The sequence below is a fragment of the Aspergillus niger genome (genome assembly GCF_000002855.4).
Source record: "Aspergillus niger supercontig An06".
NCBI lineage: Eukaryota > Fungi > Ascomycota > Eurotiomycetes > Eurotiales > Aspergillaceae > Aspergillus > Aspergillus niger.
Genome location: NT_166522.1, coordinates 153,399 through 176,255, shown reverse-complemented (window position 1 = coordinate 176,255; position 22,857 = coordinate 153,399). Strand labels below are relative to the sequence as shown.

General features: G+C 50.4%; 9 protein-coding genes across 9 annotated transcripts; 5 read left to right on the top strand and 4 right to left on the bottom strand.

Annotated features, from left to right (window-relative positions):
- Position 1: 1 nt before the first annotated feature.
- Positions 2-2,989, top strand: An06g00730 (uncharacterized protein; the record flags this gene model as incomplete). Its single annotated transcript, XM_059748033.1, has 5 exons — positions 2-34; positions 484-1,774; positions 2,126-2,573; positions 2,686-2,732; positions 2,841-2,989. Coding segments are annotated over 5 exons (1,968 nt in total), but the record flags the coding sequence as incomplete, so codon positions are not given.
- A 1,353-nt stretch (positions 2,990-4,342) lies between these two features.
- An06g00720 (uncharacterized protein) lies at positions 4,343-5,452 on the top strand (the record flags this gene model as incomplete). Its single annotated transcript, XM_001390863.3, has 5 exons — positions 4,343-4,454; positions 4,510-4,750; positions 4,806-5,077; positions 5,139-5,249; positions 5,391-5,452. 5 exons carry the CDS (start codon positions 4,343-4,345, stop codon positions 5,450-5,452), a joined length of 798 nt encoding a protein of 265 aa, XP_001390900.3.
- A 156-nt stretch (positions 5,453-5,608) lies between these two features.
- Positions 5,609-9,268, bottom strand: An06g00710 (uncharacterized protein; the record flags this gene model as incomplete). Its single annotated transcript, XM_001390862.3, has 4 exons — positions 5,609-7,018; positions 7,077-7,343; positions 7,574-7,622; positions 7,740-9,268. The coding sequence occupies 4 exons, from the start codon at positions 9,266-9,268 to the stop codon at positions 5,609-5,611; spliced, it is 3,255 nt and encodes a 1,084-aa protein (XP_001390899.3).
- Positions 9,269-9,682: 414 nt separating this feature from the next.
- On the bottom strand, positions 9,683-10,414 carry An06g00705 (hypothetical protein; the record flags this gene model as incomplete). Its single annotated transcript, XM_003188648.2, has 2 exons — positions 9,683-10,144; positions 10,199-10,414. 2 exons carry the CDS (start codon positions 10,412-10,414, stop codon positions 9,683-9,685), a joined length of 678 nt encoding a protein of 225 aa, XP_003188696.2.
- A 29-nt stretch (positions 10,415-10,443) lies between these two features.
- An06g00700 (uncharacterized protein) lies at positions 10,444-12,557 on the top strand (the record flags this gene model as incomplete). Its single annotated transcript, XM_059748031.1, has 2 exons — positions 10,444-11,606; positions 11,675-12,557. 2 exons carry the CDS (start codon positions 10,444-10,446, stop codon positions 12,555-12,557), a joined length of 2,046 nt encoding a protein of 681 aa, XP_059600792.1.
- Positions 12,558-12,932: 375 nt separating this feature from the next.
- Positions 12,933-13,736, top strand: An06g00690 (uncharacterized protein; the record flags this gene model as incomplete). The annotated part of the gene is made up of 1 exon (XM_059748030.1): positions 12,933-13,736. One exon carries the CDS (start codon positions 12,933-12,935, stop codon positions 13,734-13,736), a length of 804 nt encoding a protein of 267 aa, XP_059600791.1.
- An 814-nt stretch (positions 13,737-14,550) lies between these two features.
- On the bottom strand, positions 14,551-15,117 carry An06g00680 (uncharacterized protein; the record flags this gene model as incomplete). The annotated part of the gene is made up of 1 exon (XM_001390858.1): positions 14,551-15,117. One exon carries the CDS (start codon positions 15,115-15,117, stop codon positions 14,551-14,553), a length of 567 nt encoding a protein of 188 aa, XP_001390895.1.
- A 1,020-nt stretch (positions 15,118-16,137) lies between these two features.
- An06g00670 (uncharacterized protein) lies at positions 16,138-19,536 on the top strand (the record flags this gene model as incomplete). Its single annotated transcript, XM_059748029.1, has 3 exons — positions 16,138-18,138; positions 18,191-18,316; positions 18,367-19,536. 3 exons carry the CDS (start codon positions 16,138-16,140, stop codon positions 19,534-19,536), a joined length of 3,297 nt encoding a protein of 1,098 aa, XP_059600790.1.
- Positions 19,537-19,854: 318 nt separating this feature from the next.
- On the bottom strand, positions 19,855-22,737 carry An06g00660 (uncharacterized protein; the record flags this gene model as incomplete). The annotated part of the gene is made up of 2 exons (XM_001390856.3): positions 19,855-21,177; positions 21,229-22,737. Coding segments are annotated over 2 exons (2,832 nt in total), but the record flags the coding sequence as incomplete, so codon positions are not given.
- Positions 22,738-22,857: the final 120 nt, after the last annotated feature.

Sequence of the window (22,857 nt, the reverse complement as noted above, 5' to 3'; positions counted from 1 at the left end):
GTTGCGGATAGTTATTGAAGATGGCCTAGTCTCCGTAAGTAGTAACGCGAACAGCTCTTTGACACTGGACGTTGTGTGTAGAATTTTAGGAGGATTATACATGCCAATGGCCAAGGGTGGACCCAGTGGACCCAGGATATTACCTGGGGACAACGTGTGGGTCATCGGATGAGCCAAGTTTGACCCGTTGGCACAGCCACCAGGCTGGCGCGGCCCCCAGGACGGTCTAAGAGCCTTTATCGGCACACGTTCCAATCCCAATCAGCACAATGTTCAACGCGATGGCAGTGACACAGAATAATCCCGCATCAATGGCAATAAGCAAGCAGGCCCAGCGCAAAGTTTCGCGTCGGTCACACCAGAAATCGCGGTTAGGTTGCAGCAACTGCAAACGACGACACATTAAGGTTATCCGCCCCTTTTCGCCCCGCCTCCTGATCCCGTATGCTTATCTGAGAAGCGGAATGCTAACGGCCAGTCCAGTGCGATGAATTACGGCCACAATGCATCAATTGCATGAACCACTCGGTCATTTGTGAATACTCTCCGTCAACCAGTCTGGACATGCAACCGTTATCGGCAAGAGCCTCCCAGTCTAGTTTATCAGCAAAGTCGGAGCGTCTCATCAACTGGATTTTCGTCCCATCTGAGTATCAAAGCACATCGAGACGGCCAATTCCGGACTCTATTACCAAATCAGCTAGCTGGACTTCGACTGGCGCTCAATCTTCCCCATCTCCGTCATTCAATCTGCCATCTCCCTCGCCATCCTCTTCTCAACCCACTCCCACCCCTACAACATTTGACTTTTACGACTTCACTCTTCACCACCACTACCTAACCTCAACCTGCTACACTCTCGCCGAAGATGACGGCAGTCTTCACTTCTGGCGTGATGAAGCCCCCAAGTTGGCAATCACGCATCCCTTTATCCTGCATCTTATCCTGGCTTTAGCTGGCCTTCACAAAGCCAGAATCAACTCCGACCATGCACTTTCACATCGTGAAGAAAATGGTTCGCTGCTCGTAAACAGAGCAGACCATCACTCTGCCATAGGGCTAAGTGAACTATTGTCTCGTGTTGGTCATATCCAACCCGACAATATTCAGGCGGTGTGGGTGGGGGCCACCATTTTGTGTTTTTTGCCTATGGCTCGGGGTCCGCGACCGGGTGACTATTTGTTCTTTTCAGTTGGTACTGATCATGAAAGCATGGCCGAATGGCCTTCATTGGTGCGAGGAGTGAAAACACTTTCGGGGATTTCTGGTGATATCAAGCCTCGGGGGAAAAAGAATACCCCATCTCCAGTCAATGAAGGAGGCAAGGCGTTGGGAATGGACTACCGGGGATCTTTAGAGGCCTTGCGGGAGCGGATTCTTCTGCCTGGCCAAGGACGGGAAGAAGTGAATGGTCGAGATCTGAGGGACTGTTATTTTAATGCGATTGACATGTTGGAGCGGATGCTCGATGAGATGTGTGGGGAAAGGCAAGATGAGGGCGAGTGTAACATTGGCAGGTTAGCGATGATCATCTACGATTGGATATGTTGCTTCGAGGATGGACTGGATGCCTTTCAGAGAAAGGAGCCGGTGGCATTGATACTGCTGTCTTATTTCTTGGTTCTTATGAAATTGCATGATGGGGTGTGGTTTGCTCGGGGATGGGCGGAGCATATCATGGGGGGTATTGAGGAGGGCTTGGATCAAGATGATCGTCGGTGGCTACATTGGCCGATGGAGGAGATTGGAATGCACAATGGTGCAGGTAGCAAAGGTGAGGGAGCAGCACAATCAGATTAATGAGGGGAATCAGCTTTCACCCAAGATTCGTTGTACCAAGAGAACAAATCATTTTTGATTCAATGTGTCTCCGACCTGGAAACTGCGCACCAATAGGTACTTCTTGAATTACACAAGACCTATTTGTCACGGCATCAATCCTACCAACATCCATTGGTCGCTCAATCCTAGCCCCTTTCCAACAACATCAACTTATCCCCCTGACTCTCCTCCTCAAGGTCCTCCAAGACCAAAGTTTGCTCGCTCACCATGGGCACCGAATTCGCCCGCAATTCAATCTTCCGCAATAACTGCCCCGGATGAAAGAGATTGAAAACAATAACAGCCGGCACCATCATCGCCCCATCCAACCCAATTAACAATTTTTCATTTCGCATGGTTGAACTGGTCCACCCATGTAGCAACTCAATCGTCCGATATACACTCCGAATGTATATCAAGAGGACCGAAAACACCATTGCCGAAAACAAACCGATCACTATCGGCATGTGCGCGTTACCCCGGCGGTATGGTACTTCGCGGCAGAATACGCGCCAGGCAAAATCAGCGCCAAGGGCAACGAAGACTGTTATAGCCACGAGCTGGAAGATGATGCCGCCGACCATGATGTGGGTTCCGGTTGATTGGGAGTTGGAGGAGGAGGAGGTCTCTCTGGTGCTCAACGAGCTGGTGCTGGAGGATGAGTCCCCACCACCTCCTCCTGATGAAGCCATACCTCCTCCTGCTGCCTGGACAACCAAAGAGATTATATCGCAGGTGCAGAAGATCCAGAGGTAGAGCTTAGGAGAAAGGACAGATGATTGGGGGCCAAAGATGCGAATGAAACGGGCTAGCAGGACGTAAATTCCTGCGGTGAAGAACGTTGGTGCTATCAATGAATGTCAGGTGTGCCCCAGTACTAGCAATGGGATATCCCACCTATGATGAGGGTAGTGAGTTGCATGAGATATGGTGGCTGAGCGTAGGGGCACTTAGCAGACCATATTCGGGCCGCCCAACCTAGGATTTCGCCTGTGTTCTAGTTAGCATACTTGATCTAGGCTCTGGGGTGGTCAAGATACCCAAGCATCCTAGCGAGAATACGGAACACCACCAGGTACGAAACCACACCATTTGGACAGCATGGCCTAGCATCGAAGCGCCAAAGAGAGCTACAAAGGTAGAGGCTGCTGCGAGCGAGGGCACATAGCCGTATGAAGTAGAAACTCCATCCACATAGGCATGACATGTATCGCTGCCGTATGCCTGTGTTTCTGAGCTTCCGTGGCCTGAAGCACTCATGATTGTAATTAAGAGGTCCAATCTGGGGTTGTTCGTAAAGTCAAGCTATTGACTGATGCAATAGTGGTTAAGATTTCGGCAATTGTAGTAAAAGAACAATCCATTTTCGACGGCACGCAACATTACACAATATTTATATGGAAATATACATCTTCTCTTCACAGCTTCGAAGCTGAAGCTTGCGCTCTGGTTGATAACAGTTAGTCACAGCTTACGACTCTTCTTCCTCACGAAACATGGTAGATGTTACCCCTTTGATATACAAATATATCCGGTACAGATTTTGTTTGTTGATTTCTCCGGTTTTGACGTATTCGTGATAACCGTCCCAAAACGGCAATTCATTTTCCCAATTGAGCCCGTCGTATTCGTGAGAGATGACACTAAGCCTAATCTGGACCGCGCCTGGGGCTCGGCTGCAGATCCCTTGGCATGAGGCGGCGGCTTATGCCTCCCGCAGGATTCATACCTTGACCCGTCCCGAATAGCATCTAGTTTGATCAATCATATTATTCTGATGCCTTAGCAGTGGAGCTCGTGCCAACACTTGATTCCTGAAAATGCCAAGGTCTAGAAGCCGTACAACTGTCCTATCAGCTTTCACTAATAACAAAACAAAATCATGACCGCCTGAATCCTCCGCAGGCTTGCATGTTCCCACGGGACGTTATTTAGGCAGCAGACACGTACAATTTTAGACATGCAAGCATGGAGGAATGTAACTCTACCATCATAGTGCTGGCAACCACTTAGGACGCTGCAGCATTGCCCTGGGCGAGTGATTACATCACAGCAAGTTCTTGGCCATCAGGCGTCCCAGGTCACAGTCCACGGGTCCAGCGGGTTTTGGTTTGCGGAGCATTCCAAAGCTGCAAGTGTAGCCAATCATAGTAAACTCGATGCATCACATACATCGCGACGGCCAACGGTGCCACCACCGTGCTCGTATACATTCAGTCAAAGACGGCTAGCGACTTGCCTATTCAGGGCTGTCATCGTGCCCTCAACCAGATCGAATCAATTTGAAACCTGCTCCATCTACAACGGCATGACTGGCCTACAACTGCTGCTCCACAATTTTATAAATAACATTAGCGTCACTCCCTGGAGGTGACGATGGCAAGTGATATTCCAGCATTTGTAATTTATATCGCTCAGCTGCAGATCTAAATTCAGATATAAATTCCAGCAAGTCCCCGGTTTTTGACTCCTCCAGAATCATACCAACTCAGCTTTGCTATTCCTACCAACATTCACCATCATGAAGACAACCACTCTACTATGCCTGGCCGCGGCCCTTACCCAGACCTATGCATTCCCACAACAAGGAGCACCACACCCACTTCCCTGGTCCCCTCCAGGCCCTAACGATGGTAGGCCATCCTACACTCCACTCTCTATACCCAAGTCTAACAGAGAAATAACCAGTCCGCGCCCCCTGCCCAATGCTCAACACCCTCGCCAACCATGGCTATCTCCCCCACAACGGCAAGGACATCACCGAGCGACACACTATCAACGCCCTCTACAACGCTCTAGGAATCGAAGAAGAACTCGCCATATACCTCCACCAAGAAGCAGTGACCACCAACCCCGCCCCCAACGCAACCACATTCTCTCTGAACGACTTAAGTCGCCATGATATTCTCGAGCATGATGCCAGCTTGAGGTATGTCCCCCAAGCCTCCTACTCCACCCCTCATGCATCTAACTATCCATAATAGCCGCCAAGACGCTTACTTCGGCGATAACCACGACTTCAACCAAACCATCTTCGACGAGACCCGCTCATACTGGACTTCTCCCATCATCGACGTGAAGCAGGCTGCTGTGTCGCGCCAAGCGCGTGTTAACACCTCCATGGCTACGAATCCGAATTATACGATGTCGGAGCTGGGCGACTCGTTTAGTTACGGGGAGACGGCGGCGTATATTATTGTGCTGGGGGATAAGGAGAAGGGGTTGGTGAATCGGTCCAGGGTGGAGTATCTTTTTGGTGAGTTTGAGTCCTTTTGGGTGTGATGGTGCTGGGTGGTGTGCTGACTGATGGACTGTAGAGAATGAGCGTCTTCCGCTGGATCTGGGATGGAGTCGTGCAAAGGAAAATATCACGTTTGATGATTTGAGCACCATGTTGCAGAGAATTATTAATGCGACGGGTGGTGAGAGTGAGTTTGATAGGGAGTTGGCGAAGAGGGGTGGCGTGCATGTTGGGAGTTGGAGGGGGTAGATGTACATCATTCTCGTAAGGTTGGATGATGGATACTAGCTGATTCCGGTGTGAATACGAAGAGGTGGACATGTACTAGTGGACTTCAGGGCAACTATTGCACTGCCACGATTGGTTTATATATACTACGAAGAGGCTTGAATATCTTCAGTCATACCATCTTGGCATATGCCATCATCCTTGAAGTATCCTCCATGAAAGTCGAGTTTGTATGTTATTTTCAGTCCTCTCAGTGTGTTAGTTGCCAAATGGGCAGTGCACAACAACGTTCTCCACTATTGCTAGCAGCGTATGATTTCACACTTCCCGTTGAAACCAGATATTCTCCCCCAGAGTAGACTCCAAATCCAACCCCAAGCTCGTCACTATCCCCTCCGAATCGACGTAGAATTCAGCCTTGAAATACTCTGGTCCCACAGCCTCAGCATCGGGGTTATAACACTTGACGACGAAGAACTCCCCACTGACATGTTCAAACCGCAGACAGCCAAACATCACCCGGTCCCTCAAATCAACAACCAACTTGCCGCTCTCCTCACACACCCTCAACTCCCCATATCCCGGGTGCGCATATTTCCCTGTATACGATCCCAGCGACAACGCAAGTGGTAACCTCGTTTTGAGGTCTGGATATAAACGTGCCACCACACTCTCGACACTCTCGTCGTACATCCGCTCCATCTCCTTCAGTTTCGCACCTAGCTTCCTCACATGGGTCTCTCTGTCCGCTCCGCCCTTCCCCAGCAGCTGATCGATGAGATACAGATACAATTCCAGCTCCGCAATCCTCGCGTTCTGAGTATTCCCCATCATCACGAAAGCAAAGCTCCTTGCAGGCAAAAATCCAACCATGATTCCAAATCCATTCCAGCTTCCCGTATGCCAGTATAGCTGTTCTCCATGGTAATAGTCGATGAACCACCCCATGGTATAGAGGTGGTAAGCCCCCGGTGGAGCGAGCATATTCTTCCAATCTGAATCGGCGATAACTGCTCTAGGTATACGAAGTGCAGTGTGCCCCTCTTTTGAGATAGGCGGTGTCTGGTACAGCATAGCGCGCAGCCACTTCGCGTAATCCATCACGCTAGAAACCATCGATCCAGTTCCGGTGATTGGAGCATAGTTGATATATGGCTCTTCGTGATAGGTGTGTGTGTCCGGGTTCCAGGTGTAGCCCTTGACTAGTCTCCTCGACAAAGTGGGGGACTTCTGCACTTCGGCGGTGGAGAAATATGTGTCTTTCATGTCGAGTGGGTCCCAAATTCGCCTTTTGAGTGTCGTTCCGAGACCTTCGCCGTTTATGCGTTCCAACAAATATGTGGCAGCCATGAACATATGGTTGCAATAGTTGAATGTTGTTCGTGGTGGGAAGGCGAGTGGCAGCCATCGAAGTCTGCGGACTTCGGTGCGCAAAGTCTCGTTCGGATAAGCCAGGGTCACAGAATAGAAGTGGCCTGGGAGCCCGCTGCGATGGGATAAGATGTCTTCAATCGTAGTGTTGGCTGTGGCTGAAGGAGTAGAGAGAACAAAGTCATCACGGATGATGGAGGAGACAGGCGTGAACCAGGAGATTGGATGAGGAGTGGACTGGCTATCGTCGATCGCCATGGACATTGCAGCGGCGGTGAAGGCTTTGGTAGTGCTGCAGGTTGTGAAGAGGGAGGTGGTGGTCATAGGTGTGGAGGGAAAGGAAGCATAACCGTAGGCCTGGAATGATTGTTAATGTGGTCCTAAGGTCAATGGCAATCTTGGGCGGCGGAGGTACCTTTGCGTAGGTGCTGGAACCGTGCACGATCGAAATACTCAGGCCTGGGATGTGCCATTCTTCACGCAATTTCTCGACCAGAGCGTCAAACTCCGGAGTGAGCGGATTTATTTCCTGGCGGAATACCATTGCGTTTGATTTGATCTGGAACTGGGTGGACGTCAATGAGAAATGGAAAGTGAAAAGATGTGAGATGGAAGAAGATGCGGAGAGGGAGTCGTCAAGTTGCACCGGGGTCCGTGGGTAGCCCGACGTAGCTGCCTGGCACTAAGTAACCTCCGCAGATAAGCCCCGAACGGCCGCAGGAAGCCAATAGTCTGCATCAATACTTGCTTTTGCGGCAGCCTGCATAAGAGCCTCTTTGATTGGGTCCGTCGGTTGTTATCCCAGCGAGATCATTATTCCTTAATACTATGTACCGAACACAGGAAAGTGATGGTTATTATCAGCAGATTATGGCAGATATTCCATAAAGACTGTTTTGCTCGGGTACTAACTTCAAAAGCATCTTTCAGTATGAGACCAAGTATAAGAATGTTGAGACGTCTATCAAGCATTGTTACGTTATGGATTATAGACATGCACTAGATGCTCTAACTGTATCAAAATGACCACTCATCGAGCAAAGCCTTCATGCAGGCAGCCCCTGTCGCTGCAGCGTACGGTTGCCATATTTTATTCTTATGGCTATCAGCATAGTCACAAACGCCCTTCACCACTAGACAAGGCAGACTATCCCAGACCCCTGCACCCTCCATTTCAAACGCTATCACACTATCCCGCATTGCGATGAGGTCTCTGTCTAGCCCAGACTTCATGACGGTATCCCCAGATGCAATGAGACCCAAGTGAACTGCCGGAGTGGGGATATGCCCCTGTGTGAGTACAGCCTGGAGCCGCTTCCGTTTTACAAGGTTCTCTCTGCGGCATCCCAATTCATGACACGATAGATCAAACACTTCGTCGCAGACCCTATCGCTGGTTGAGTCTGCGCAACTGCTGCAAGTGGTGCTGCCGTGATGTTTATGCTGATAGCTTGACTCGTAGAGTTCATCTTGCTCCACGCCTGGATATCGAGCAGTGTCATGGCCAAGCATCTGGCTTATAGCTCCCATATATGTCTTAATCTTGTTTGACATCCGCTGTTGTGCCATAGTCGTCTTTACCTTCGAAAGAAAACCACGTATAGCGGTATTGGGCCGTCCAAGCCCATCGGTAACTGATGTTTTCGGCAGGAATGCCCCAGGAATCCTTCGCCCAAAATCATGCTGGATAATTCCATCACTGACTACTATATCTCCGAGGAGGATCTCCTTGTTCCCCTTTTTGTACGGAACACCGCCACAGATTCCGACCACTAGAGCGAGCTTAATGTTCGGATAGGTTGACCGTATAGTAGAGGAGGCCTGAGACGCAACGCTTTTTCCCATTCCCGGGAGATGTACCAGAGCAGCGTGATGGCGACCCACTCGACCAAGAGTGTACGTGTTCGAGTCTCCCAGCGCGTTCTGATACAGCCTTAAGTCTTCATACCGTTCATCAAACACAGCGCTAACCGCATCAACCTCTAGCGGCAAGGCACAAAATATTGCGATCGTGAAATCTTCCTGGACGGGGAAATGTGAGGTAATGACCGTCTGCTCTGAAAAGGCATGGTGGGAGGATGTCCCAATCGTCTCCGTGGTAGGAGGACTCTGGATATCCCAGTCATCTTGATAGGCCTCGGACAATCTTTTCAATGGGGAAACAATCTTCTCGTAAAGAACCCTCTGTCGGGCCTTGATCTGCTCTGCCTCTGCATACTGTTGTATTGAGTAGCCTCCAAATAGCTCAGGGTTGAGGCAGTTATTAACAGCCTCTTCATATGTAGAATGCACCATGTCCTTTAAGTTGCTTCTGTTTGCCGTTGTCCATGCCCACGTATAGTAGTCATTCATCGCAGTTTCGCTCAAGGGGAGAGGGAATTCTTCACTTGTTAAGGGCTGCTTGATGGCAATTTCGATAAGAAGAATTCCCAATGCCAGAATGTTTGGATATTGGTGCATGAGATCATCAGCATAGTAGCAGTCTGTAGGCTTAACTATCGCTCGAACCATGTTCGTTGTCAGATAAGGATGTGGTCTTTCCTGACCTGCCAGGCCAGTCTCTTCGATTAACAGTTCAATGCTGTCGTGGGTCCAGGGCGCCATCATCCACGGTGAACTGTAATACTGCCAGACGGACTTGGCAATGGTATAGGCTAGATGAGACTTTCCCTTATTGGAGAGATGGGGTATTTGTCTGAGCCAGTGCCCTAGAGAATGGCCTTCAGTAGGGCGAATGCCACGGGAGGGCTTAGAATCAGGTGGTTCGATCACCTTCAGGACGTTTGATTGGATATAAAATTGTACAGGGCTCCCAAACCGACTCCCGATCACTTTGCAGAATTCCCCCACCTCAATCCGTCTTAAGCGTTGTGATAAGTGCGGGCTGTGGCGTTTCGGTGAGGATAGATGACGATTTGGGGATGCGAACCCAACCTTTTTCTTGCTCTTCTGGACATCAGTTTGTCTGCGGAATCACGTCTCGGCCGTTAGTTGTGGTTGCTGCCAGCCGTGCCTTCTGTCTTACCTTGTGACTCTCACGTTCGACTCCTTCCACTGCACGAATGAGGGGGAACGCGTAGGTGGGAAGGTGTTGGCCTTAAAGACGAACTCAAAGGAAACATCATCATCTACGATTTGGCTCTCAATACTCAGTCGCAGTCGAGTCGATTTTAAGTGTCCGGTGCGGCAGCCACATGTAGCGTAGGTCTGTAGCTGATTGTAGAGGATTTCGTTCAAGTACCCTGGGTATCCGACATTGCAATCGTCCTGATGTTCCTCGGTATAGAGTGGCTCTGTTTCGTCCACCGTCAAGCAATCAGAAATCAGTCGCAAGAGAGCATGGTATTCTGGGCTATGTAGGGCAAAATGCTTCAAGCTTTCCTGTGTCTCTCTAATGACAGTCTGTCTAATTCTGCTCGTGGAATCCTTGTAACTACGGATTCTGTTCAGAGCCCGAAATCGATCTGCCTCGTTCCGCGACGTCTGAGTAGTGAGTTAGTGCACAACGTATGGGGTCGCTCGTCTGGGGAGACCCACTGAGCACGCTTTATCGATAATCTCGAATATCTTCAGCAATCTCTCTCGCGCAAGGGCTGTCTCGCTGATAGTTGGGATGTGCTGGGATAGAACGAACAGCTCGCAGCCCAGCGTACCGTAAACCTTATTACGCGTCTGTTGCCCTATCAGGATGGCTTGGTTACTGATCCACGGTAGTACTTGACCGCCCACATCCAGGACATCTTCCTCGTCCATGAGGCATGATAAGGCTGGATAACTGCAGCATGAGAACGGAGATGTTTGTTGAAACAGTCAGCGGGGGCGGGGTAACCTGGCAAGGTGCAGCACGTGTTGAGCTAAGCCCAAATGGACCAGACACTCCAACTGGGGCTGATCGAGATTGCCAAACTCATACTAGTACTCAAGTTATGGCAGACCAGGTTACCATCTATGAGGCCACACTGGCCTGTCACCGGGTCTTTCGAGACTCGGCTGCTGTGCCTACTCTTCAAGAATGGGCAGAGAACCGTCTAGCCGATCTGAACCTGTGGGCTAGTGGAGCCGGGGCCTTGAAGGTCGGAAAGGCATCCCTCGATGCTAGACTGTCCTCAAACCCGGACGCAAAAATATTTGTGGTGAATCTTCTGGGAATGCTGCAGGCCTTTGTGGAACGGTGCGTTGAGACAGGTACTGTCGAGTCATCACATTTAGCAGAAAGGACGAGGAATGACTTCTTCCTAGGAACCGACGGACACACTGATACGTTAGATCAGGCTATGCAGGATGTGAAATCCATTATTGGCCAACTCAGTCGGATCACAACTTCCATTCGCAAGGCTGGCACTAATGCTCGGATTCAGAAAGCTGATGCTTCTTACGACCCTGATCATCCGCAGGTCAAAGCTTTGAGAATTCATCTACAGCTGCTGTTACTATCAAGACCTACTAATAATGGCACTCTGCGGGTACTGATTTCTTCGCATGGCGTGGTATTGACTTCGCCCGTAGACGAGACCATTGTGACCGATTCGCGTTCATTGACTGTTATTCAGCAACGACTCATCGAAGCGAATCTTAAACGGAGAAATCGATTTTTGTATGCTCAGCGTCATGCAATCAAGCTATCCGATGAGGATCCTACGGTATCGACATCGATACAAACCCCTCAAAAAGCACCCCTGCCACCGGGTGCCAACCCCTTCGCAAGGTCGACGGAAGAGCCTGAACTACCAAAAGTGTATAGCACAACAACTGCAACGGATGTACAAGATCCAATTCAGTTACCAACGCGATCCAGTGCCCAGCCAACGACCACAGTCATATCTGAAATAAGTTCTCGTGTGACTTATCCCAAACCTCCACCACTTAGGAGTGCTCAAAATATTTTCCAGTGTCTGTGCTGTTGCCAGACATTGCCAGCTTCCGTGGGCAGAGGAAGTCAGTGGAAGTACGTATTGATTCTCTCGGCATCGGACTTACAACTGATCAAAAGCAATTTAGAAAACATCTCTCTAGAGATATTCTTCCCTACACATGTATTCTAGAAGATTGCCCTCGTCCCGAAAGGCTTTATCATACAAAGGATCTCTGGCTGTCGCACATGCTCACAGATCATGGCGGCACTTCCCACTGGGTTTGCCTCGCATGCAATGGCTCGAGCGAACGACGGGTGTTTTTTGAAGACTCGGCATTGACTGAACATTTAGAGCAAAAGCATTCAAGGGGTATCAAACCCCAGCAAATCCCCATGTTGGCCTCTGCCTGGCGCCGAAAACAGCCTCCCTCTATCGAATCATGTCCACTCTGTGGGTTGACAGACCCGGATTTTAATGTCATTTTGAACCATGTTGCCGAGCATCTGCATGCATTCTCGCTTAGGGCCTTGCCATGGGCACAGGGAGACTTTGAATGTAATGGTAGCTCATACGGTGACTATTACGAAGATCATCCTTATTTTGACACAGGACGATCGGACGATACACGAAGATTGGGATCCGGGTCTACTGAATTATCTGAGCAGATGAGTCTGGAAGACCTGCCTGTCATGGAATCTCGCAAGATGCCAACTAAAAACAACCACTTGACAGAAGACAAGATACGCTGCATTTCAGAAGACCCGAATGGTAACGAAGATATGATGGCTGCGTTCTTAGCTGGCATCGAGAACCAAGATCCTGTAACGGCACCCTTTCAAACCCCACCATCGCCAGCCCGCTCTGATAGTGGGCCACCCCTCACCGAAGAAAAAAGCATCCGGCTCCTCGACATGCATTCCGTTCCATCATTAAGTGTTATAGACCCTAGATATTTGGATCGTGACCACTCCTCGACCATTCGAGCGCCACTGCCAGCCCCATCTGACAGCGAATCCTCCACAGACGAAGAGGATGAACACTAAGCAACTCTATCCCATCAGCCTGCATCTTCATCTCCATCCAGACCACGCTCGGATTCTAATGAAGAGCCTGCATCGCCGGGTTTCCTATCACCATCTGTGGCCCAGGAAGAGTTCTTGTCGCCCGCCCTATCACGTCATGCTGATCTCGATGGAACTTCTATAACCAGAGTTATGAAGGCTGAAGGCGCTATAAAAGGTGGGGCAGAAGCTGCTGGGTTTCTTTCGGGATCTGGAATGCTTTCTCGTCATATCACGCTACCGCAAGGTAATGCTCGGCCTGGCGAGTTGTCGAATTTTTCTCTAGTCATTTATGATGAGGATGATTTTCAGCATTCGTTAGCAACACTCTTTGGCAAATGTTCTCGATGAGTTTCAATGCTTTTGGAACACTCCAATCATGCGCCCTGTCTCTCGCTTGGTGAACTGAACGAGCATATTGCTGATCGATTCCGCAATGCCATACTGGATGGGTCCGACGTCGATGGACTCCTTGCCAACCCCTTGTATCGGAAAAATACCTTTATTTCCGTTACGATGACCATGATGTGGGAATTTATTTTTACACGTTATCTCTTTGGCTTGGACAGACCGATATGCTCAGCAATCAAGCGGCTAGAGAAGGAATTGGCTCAGACTTTACCACGAGAAGCAGTTCATCGCTGGCGAGCCACAACGTTGTACTTACTGGCACAGGATATGGAGTTGAAAAGCCAGAAAGGACATGATATTCTAGTGATTTCGATTGAAATTATCGATGCACTGATGTCTATGCTACCGGAAGGGAGACCACATGATTTTCGCCTGGGCGAGCAGCTCTGCAAGCTAGTGCACAGCGCTGTGGACATCTCTGTTAAAATGCGTACGCAGCCGGCAGACTACATCATGTTACCTCCTCTTCAGCCTGAGTATGACAGTCAAGGAGATTTGACAAGCCAGATTTTCTTCAACGCCTCCTTGATGCATGATCAAAGAGGCGTGTATGCATCAGATGAAGAAGCAGAAACCGAACACGCGGTGGTTCGTTTAGTCCTTTTTCCATTAGTAGTAAAGAAGGGCGACGACAAGGGCAAAGGAGACGAAGAAGTGGTTGTTTATCGAGCTCAGGTCGTCGTGGCAGAAGAGCAGAGCGAACGGTCGGCTCCTGAATCAGAGATCAAAGCTCAAGCCCCTGGCTCCTGAGGGCACATACTACTTTGCTGAATTCTACCCCCAGTCTTCCTGCGATAGGGCTATGGTTTATGGCTTGGAGGATGAAGACGGTGCCGGCAGAAGACGCCGTGCGAGACAGCAAGAAAAAAAAGGCTACAGCAGTCCCAAATTCAATAACGCGCCTAATATGTCCCTGGTGACAACCTCTTTAGAGAATATGAGAGCATCGAGCCTCCTGCGAAGACAGCAGAGGAGACTCTGCAACCTAGCTCGGGTGCTGCCACCTCCTTCCCTGGTCAAGATAACGCTGCAGTGGAGAATGTTTTTGGGGAGGTAGGAGATACTGATATCTTCTTTTGAGCTCGTCTTTTTTATTTTATATTATTTTCTGTGCCATCCATATTTTGGTGGCCTGCTGAAGGGTTTGATTAGTATTTGCGTGATACGGTAGTTGTCTCAATAAAGCTTCATACGGAAGTCCCCAGAGCAATTATAAATCTGCGAATTAAATGTTAGAGTACAAGCCCTGTGAAACTAACACATCGGTATAATCGTGTTCTCCAATGGTAATTTAATAATCATACAATCCTAGTACCCGAATACGATTGGGGAGAGCGAATATTAATTCTGGATAGAATAGCCTACTCATCATTGCTCACGCGCTCATGCGCTCATGATGTAATAATATAGCTTTAGGCTCTGAGAGTTATACAATTGATACAATAAGAACAGGAAACTCGTGTAGACAGAGATGTGTAGACAGATAAGAATCGTAGAAGCCAAAAATCAGAAAGGCCGTGGCATAGCATGCCATGATACGAGGAAGGTCCTTTCCCAACACAACTCAAGGGGTGCTAGCCCACTGCCACCCATTTGTCTTGATATAGTCCAGCATATTCTCGACTTGGATGAGCTGGCTCGGGATTTTTAGATCCAAGGTATCGCGGTGAAGCGGAGTAAGCATTCGGTTGACTGGCGCTTTTCCGTCAAACCGAAAAAACTTCACTTTCGTACCAATAGCCACTGCTCCGAATAATTTTTTGGAATGATTGAGAGTTTGTTGAAGGTCGTCAAGAAATTGGCCCTCGATGGTATCATTCCAGCCGTTGGGAGTGTCGTAGGATGGGCGCTTGCATTCAATCATCATGATCTGGCGTTCCGCCCAATCAGGGGAGCTTCGTGGGTTCGGTTGCAGTGCCATTACCTTGATGACAGTAACATCGGGCATATTCCGACTGGCAAGCGTGGCACCTTTAAAGCCAAATTTGTAGTGTTGTTCATAGGGAAACCACGCGTGTACTATCCCCTGCCATAAGGTCTGAACGGTTTCCTCTAGACTGTGTGGCTTGATCAACTGTATTGTGTTGAGGAACATCATCTGGTTTTGAAAGTATGAGACACGGCCAGCCATGGTTGCGACAGTCAAGGTTTTGAGCTTCGAATTGGAGGAATGAAGGCTTAGACAATTGAAAGAAGACCTGAAAGATTGTTGACAGCAGGAGAGTTGTTGTGACAGTATGATTGTGGGAGTTGATGGACGATACTGAAGGCAGGAACTACCTCGCCTTTATAATGGAGAATTCGATCATGGCGAGAATTGCTTTGGCGTCAATACCCAGGCACAATCCTCCAGCTCAGGCTCTCGTATAGCCGCCGAGTCGGACAGGCCGCCAACCACCTCCAGTCAACAACATACAAAGGAGCATCTGCTGAGACAGGATAGAACTTATGATACACACGTTACTGCAGGGTTGCGGCACACAAAACAACAGTCCATCAGATATGATGACCTAAGAGCCAATTCATTGTCCGGCAGCCTGATGTTCGCACTTTGTGGTGGCTGGCTGTGCTTCATGATTGCTCGCCGTCTAAGCGCCCGCTGCCAACCATTTACGCTTCGATCTGGCCAGGACACTATATTTAAGAACATGGCGCAATTGCCTGCAGGTATCTTTAGTATGTATGCCCTGGATGACCATGTGATGGCCTCATTAAGCGCCGACCTTGGCCAAGCCGCAGGTTGAAACCTGACACGTTCTTATACGTGTGACTAACAATGCCATCGGAGCCACTACATCCTATTGTCATACCAGGGCTAAGCGCTTGCCGCTTAGAAATAGGTAGTGATCGAGTCACTAAATTTGGGTTTCTGGTACTTCATATGGAGGGATGACATTAGGCCTTCCCAGCTAGTCTTCCATATCCAGCAAGCACTTACTAGGCAAGCGGTCTGTAGCGCCCGACTCTAGAGCTCCTGGCCAATAACTAGCCCATAACTTCCCCGCGGCCACACGCAACCTCACTAGTCCACCAACATGCTCCCGACTAGGAGACATATCTATTGACCCTCTCCTGGGACATCCCTCTAATATCCAGCCCCCCTTTCTCCAATCATTCTCATCCAAAGGGCACAAGTGTGCCATCTCACAGGATGGTGTCCAATGTCTACTGTCCGTTTTGTGGGGTGATCCTGCTGCCCGATCCGGATTGGGATGGTCCAGACTCCCCACAGTCCGGCGCCCGCCCTTGGTACGCGCAGGTTCGGGGTATCTACTCGACCAATCCTGCCGTCGATCACATCAAAACTACTGGGGTAGGAATAGTACGCGGTCGGAAAACCCTCCATGCACCACTGGACAGCAATCAAGTCTACGGCGATGTAGAACCTGATGACCTGGATGAATGGAGGCTTTGCGAACGATCGGATAGCCAATGGTGCTTTGGATTTCATGAGTCCTGTTGGAAACTGCTCATCCTTAGGCTCCAGCATGGGCGAGTCGAATCGCCATCACTAACAGACGTGGCAATTGCCGAAATGGTCTTCTACCAACTCTACTGCACTCCGTGCCTCGAAGGCTCCATCTTCCACTTCGGCCATGACTATGCGGGCGCTGCGCAAACACATAGAATTCGCGGGCGGATACAGCCGGTGGATTTGGACTCCCATCTTTATGCCGACCCCTGTGCGATCGCTGTTCTGGCTAATCCGACTGATTCCATTCCTGCTTCTGAGAATTCGATGAGCAGGTCAGGGAGATACTTGTCGCACCATAACTCAAGAGTAGGAAGCCTTACAGAGGTGGGGCAAAGGAGGTATCATGCCTTTAGCAGCCTCTCAAATGAGCTGCTGCTTGAGATCTTTTCATATGTACCCTTTGAACAGCTTCTCACTCTGAGACTCGTATGCCGCGACCTAGCGGTACTCGCAGATATATCTATGCTCCCCCAGTCGTATTGGCGGAGTAGGTTCCTTCTGGGCCAGGAGGCTGACTTTGTCTTCCCCTGTCTTTCAGAAACACAAGATTGGTTCAAACTTTTCTTCGCTACGAGGGCATCTTTGAAAGCTGCCACGCCACCACTAGTCAATCGAAAGAGAATCCGGGACCTACTGGAGCCCATGGCGTCCCTTGCGGACCTAGACTCCATTTTTCGACGCGGTCCCGGCGGACTGGACTATTTTCCGGCGCCAATGCGAGGGAACGACTTCACTCTGGTTGATATTGAAGCGGGCCCACAGCTAGCGAAGGCTGTGGGCTACTTTTCAGGTCAGCTGGCATATAATGATGAGGATTGCCCCCTACAAGAGGGATGTCGTGTGCTCTATCGAAAGGCACAGCCCTTCATGTTCCCGCAGGAAAAGCACAGAAGACGAATTGGTATATCAACTGTCAAGATCGGCGCACGGCGGTTTATTTCTGGTATCAATCTATTCCCGTCGGACGAAGGCAACTGTGTTGGTCGATTGATTGGTTACCGCGATCCAGGTACTGAAACCTGTATAGACGTGCCGAAGAACCTCTTCATCAAGGCGTTTCGCGTGGCATTTTGCTCGGAAGGCTTGATGGGGATCCAGTTACAATACGGTAACTCAGCTTCATCATGCTGGCTTGGTGATAGCAACGGCCCAGGGATGGCTCAGGGAACACTGCAGATTCCGAAAAGACCAAACCAGTACCACTTGCTGGCCGACGTAGACCGGTTTAAGATTGTTTCACTTGGTCTTACTGAATCGACTGATGCCCATCAGGGGTCTTTGCATCGTTCTCCTTCGGACGTGAAGGACTCGCTTCGCACGCATTCCCAGTTGTGGGCTCCTCATGCACCCATGTATGAGGGTTTGTCTCTCAGCCTTCTCTTACCGCCTGAGCCACCCCGTGCCTTTGAACCGTTGTCGAATATGGACTTCGGTGGCCCAGGAGGTAGATATCTGATGTCCTTGACCAGACTGGACTTTCACATGACATCTTACCCCCACCCTCTTATAGGCATGGGCTATCACTACGCCGACGGAAAGTCGGTTTTCTTTGGTTCTACTGGTGGTTGTGCCATTTCGATTCCCATCAATGGCCCAGATGGCGAACGTATCAGCGGGGTAAGCATTGTGGAAGACAATCGTGACTTCGTTCAATCTGAAGGGCTTGGTGGGCTACAGGTCTGTGCTTCTCTGTTCCCAAGCATCCATGCACCACGCTAATCTTGTGAAGGTGTCAACAAACTATGGGCGATCTGTTATACTGGCTCCCCTTTGCTATCGGCTCAAAGCATCCATTACACCGATACCAAGCTTGCCGCTCGGTCATCACATCACAGGATTTGTCGCCCACCAGAAGGTAGGTAGAGCTTCGTGACCTAGTTCGAACAATAGCTGAGTAGGTGACAGACATACGGAACCCAATTTATCCAACTCGGTATCCAATCACAATTCTGTGACGGACCACCCACGATCCCACACATCATAGACCGCGAGTGTCATCAGGTGCCGGATGATCAAATCCGATACGATGAGAAATTCTCTCATTTTATCAACAGCACCAATCCAGGTAACTATCAAACTTATGCATCACTAAAGGGAATCCGGAAAATTCAGGCATCCGCTGGCATCTCAGGTTGGTCACGCCCACCAACAGGCATCTCCGGCCTGAAGCTTGAGTATTACAACCATCCTAGTCCAGCCATTGTTGGACAGTGGATGAAGGAACTTAAAGATGGGTTTGATATATCACCAGACGAAGAAATCCAATCAGTCACCGTATGGATCACTCCTCTGGGCTTTTCTGCCGAGTCTCCGGGGTTGGAAGTGGGTCAAGTCGCAGCCATACGCTTTGAAACAACATGTGCGCGCAGTGTGACTTTCCGATCTCCGCACTCTCATTCCCTCCCCGCCACTGGAATGATACGAAATGAATACCAACGTTGCTTCGATGAGGATCTAACAGCTATGTCATGGATCTTCAATGAATCTTCGGACCGCGTCCGAGCAGTAAATTCTCCCTACAAAAACCAGAGACCTCAAATACTTGTCCCAGAAGTCTCTCCCCCTTTTGACCAGGTACGGAAGCTCTACTTCGAGACACGGAATGACAACACCACCCCCGAAAGGATAGTCACCGTCGAGGCCTACTTTCGAGGCCGCGCAATCATCGGACTGCTCTTCGTCTATACATCAGGCCTCATGGCAAGCACGGGTGATATAGACACCGACTCCCAAGCCGTTCATATTGCACGGGATGGTGATATTGTCGGTATGTCAGCTACAGTCGCAGGGTCCGAGCTGGTTGAGATTGACTTCGAGGTCGAATACAACAAATCGCCCACATGCCAGAGGCTTAGTCTCGCCTTCGAACCGCCCTACACCCTGGAAACAGCTGTGGACTATGGGTGGCGAGATGTATGGTGTAAGGATAGGGCAGCTGTGGATTGCACCACCCGGCAGCGCGGGAGCGACCAAGTATACGTGGCCCCGAGCAACTCAAGGCTTACTGGAATCTACGTTGGGTGCCAGAAGTTCAGCAACGTGGGGGCAATATACGAGCCAGTTATTTCCCAATAGGACTGTGTATATGAATAATCAGCGGAGTTGAAAGTATAGCTGGTGGCAATAGGTAACTGATGTATATGGCTTGAAAGGTGGACTACTAGCATCCCAAACTGCATCATCATTGTACTTTCAGGCGGGGTGGCCAATTTATCCTGAAATCCTGCAATCCATCAGAGAAATTTGGCATCACTCAAATGATAGAGCACAAGCTATGTGGTATTAACACATCGAGATAATCGTATTCTCTCCAATGGTAATATAACAATCATACAATCCTAGTACCCGAATACCCATTCATGCTCATATAAACATCGTGAAACATCAAACTCATCATGCAGATACAGCTCCCCATCCACCTCCACCAGCAGTGTTAATTACAATGCGATCATGCGTCTTCATAGACACCGTGTTCTTTCCTCCGATATTGACCACGCGCTCCACACCCGTATCCACGTCCTTCGTGACCCAAAGGTTCATTCCGGGCTGCGCATCCTCGCCACCCTCGAGTCCGTACGGGCGGTATACACGACGCTCAGAGAGAATGGAGACTTCCATCGGCGAGAGGAACTCGATATCTCTAACAACACCGTCGCCACCAGGGTTCTTTCCCTTTCCACCGGATCCCTCCCGAAGGGTGAACTGTCGAAGAAGTGTCGGGTAGCGCTTCTCCAGAATCTCCGGGTCGGTGATACGCGTGTTGGTCATGTGCACGTGGATACCGGACTCGCCGCTCCAAGTGGGACCGGCACCGCTGCCTCCGGCGATGGTCTCGTAGTAGCCGAAACCAGGGATAGTCTCGCCGGTTTCAGGGTCACGCTTGGAGTTGGTGCCAAAGGTCAGGTTGTTACAGCATCCTTGGGAGGCGGCACAGGCGCGGAAGGCTTTGAGCACAACGTCGGTGATACGCTGAGAGGTTACCACGTTTCCACCGACCACAGCGGCAGACTTGGTAGGGGACAGGATGCTAGGAGAGGGGACTTGGATGTCGATAGGTGCCAGGCAGCCCTGGTTCAGGGGCATGTCTGCGTTGATCATGCAGCGCAGGCAGTAGATGATGGCCGAGTGGGTGATGGCGATGGGTGCGTTCCATCCGCCGTATACCTCAGGACCGGTACCGTCAAAGTCGAACACAGCGGAACCATCCGAGCCGTTGATAGTGACCTTCAGCTTGATCGGAGTACCGTCGTCCATGTAGTCGACTGCCTCCAATGGTTGACCGCCGAACTTCTTGTGGAGGTCCTTGAGAAGGTTGCGCACTGCTGTCTCAGCGGTGGCTTGAATAGCATACATGTACTTCTGCACTGTCTCGACTCCGTATTCCGCAAACAAGGCTTGGATCAGCGAGATACCGCGGGTGTTGGCTGCAATTTGTGCTTTCAAGTCAGACAGGTTATCGCTGACGCATCTGGCTCCTGAGCAGCCTTCGTACTGGGCCGGCTTGTGAACCAACAGCTCCATCATGCGCTCCTCATCAAAGACACCGTTGCTGACGATTTTGTCGCCTTCAATTGCAGCACCCTCCTGCCAGAGCTCGGTGGACTTTGGTGGCATTGAGCCTGGAAGGATGCCGCCAATATCTGCGTGGTGGCCACGGGAAGCCACATAGAACATGATCTCGGTGCCACCCGGTCGGTCGAAGACGGGTGTAATGACCTATTGCTGTTAGCTGGTTCAAGCTGATTGGTGAGCGCGCAATTAACTTACAGTGATATCAGGCAAGTGTGTGCCACCGCTGCTAGGATGGTTTGCTACTAGTACATCACCGTCATGCAAATTACCGAGCCACTTCTGGTGCTGGTAGCGGACCGCAAATTGCATGGAGCCAAGATGCACCGGAACGTGCGGTGCGTTGGCTACAAGACCTCCATCGGGAGAGAAAAGGGCGCAAGAGAAGTCGAGACGCTCCTTGATGTTTGTAGATACGGAGGTCTTCTGGAGCGTGCGACCCATCTGTTCGGCAATAGACATGAAACGATGGCCGAAGATACTGAGCCGGATGGGGTCAATACCTGAGGACCCACCCTCAATGCCATTGACATTAGGGAGTTCCTCGAGGTCGATGACTATGCAGGTCTCTAGAATACTAGCGACGGCATTCGGGGCCACCACGACGGTTTGTGTCTCGTCAATGATAACTGCAGGGCCATGCACACGGCTATTCTTCTCGAGCTTGTCCAAGAGATAGACAGGAGTATCGATCCGCTCGGATTGACCGTCAAAGTACGCCTTGGAGATGTTGTCCGGACCTCTGCTGACATCCTTCAGGGTAGCTTCCCTCAGTTGCACAAGGGGGCTCTTTTCCGTCCGGACCTTTGAGCAGGCAATCGTGCGGACACGAATATCATCCACCAGAACTGCTCTGTCAGAGTTGAACCCGAATTCTCTGCGGTGTCTGGCACGGAATTGCTCGAGGAAATCGGAGTCATCCTCAGGCTTCAAGATCATCAAACTGGTATCTGAACCCTCATAGCGCAAGTTAAGATACAGGTCGTGGCGAACTTGGTCAGCCGAAAAGCCTTGCTCCTGCATGTCTTCAGTAGACGCCTTGATCATAGCTTCGAAGCGCTTGTCAAGTGTCGACTGGGAGGTCGAGTACTCAGTGGAGACCGGCTCTTGCGATTCCTTGACCACCTCAGCCAGCGCCAAGCCGTACGCCGAAAGGACAGAGGAGAACTTGTGGATGATAACGCGGGAGATTCCCAAGGATGCCGCAACGGTACAAGCGTGTTGACCACCAGCACCGCCAAAGCATGCGAGGTGGTGGGACGCAGTTTCGAAACCGCGAGCTTCCGTCAGGTTGCGGATAGGACGAGCCATCGACTCATCCGCAACCTTCAGGAAACCTAGTGCCACCTCCTCCGCTGTGAACTCCGATTGGCCCTTCTCCTTTCTCTCGGTGTTTATCTTCTGCGTTAATTCGTTAAAGAGCTTGGTCGTAATCTCAATGTCAAGGGGCTGGTCTTCATTGGGTCCGAAGATGTGAGGGAAGTATTCTGGCAGCAGTCGGCCGAGGAACAGGTTGGCGTCGGTGACGGTCAGAGGACCGCCTTTGCGGTAGCAGGCAGGACCCGGATGGGCCGACGCCGACTCAGGACCGACGTAGAAGAGGCCGTTACGCCATGACAGGATGGAACCACCACCGGCAGCAACGGTATTGATGTCGAGCTGAGGAGACTGGATAAGGACACCGGCCACCTGGATCCGAAGACATGCTCGAGGTGACCGTCAAACCGTGACACGTCCGTCGACGTACCACCCATATCAAATCCGATGACAGGGGTCTTCTCCTCCGGATCCCAGCTCGTCGCAGCAAAGCCAACCACACCGGCAGCA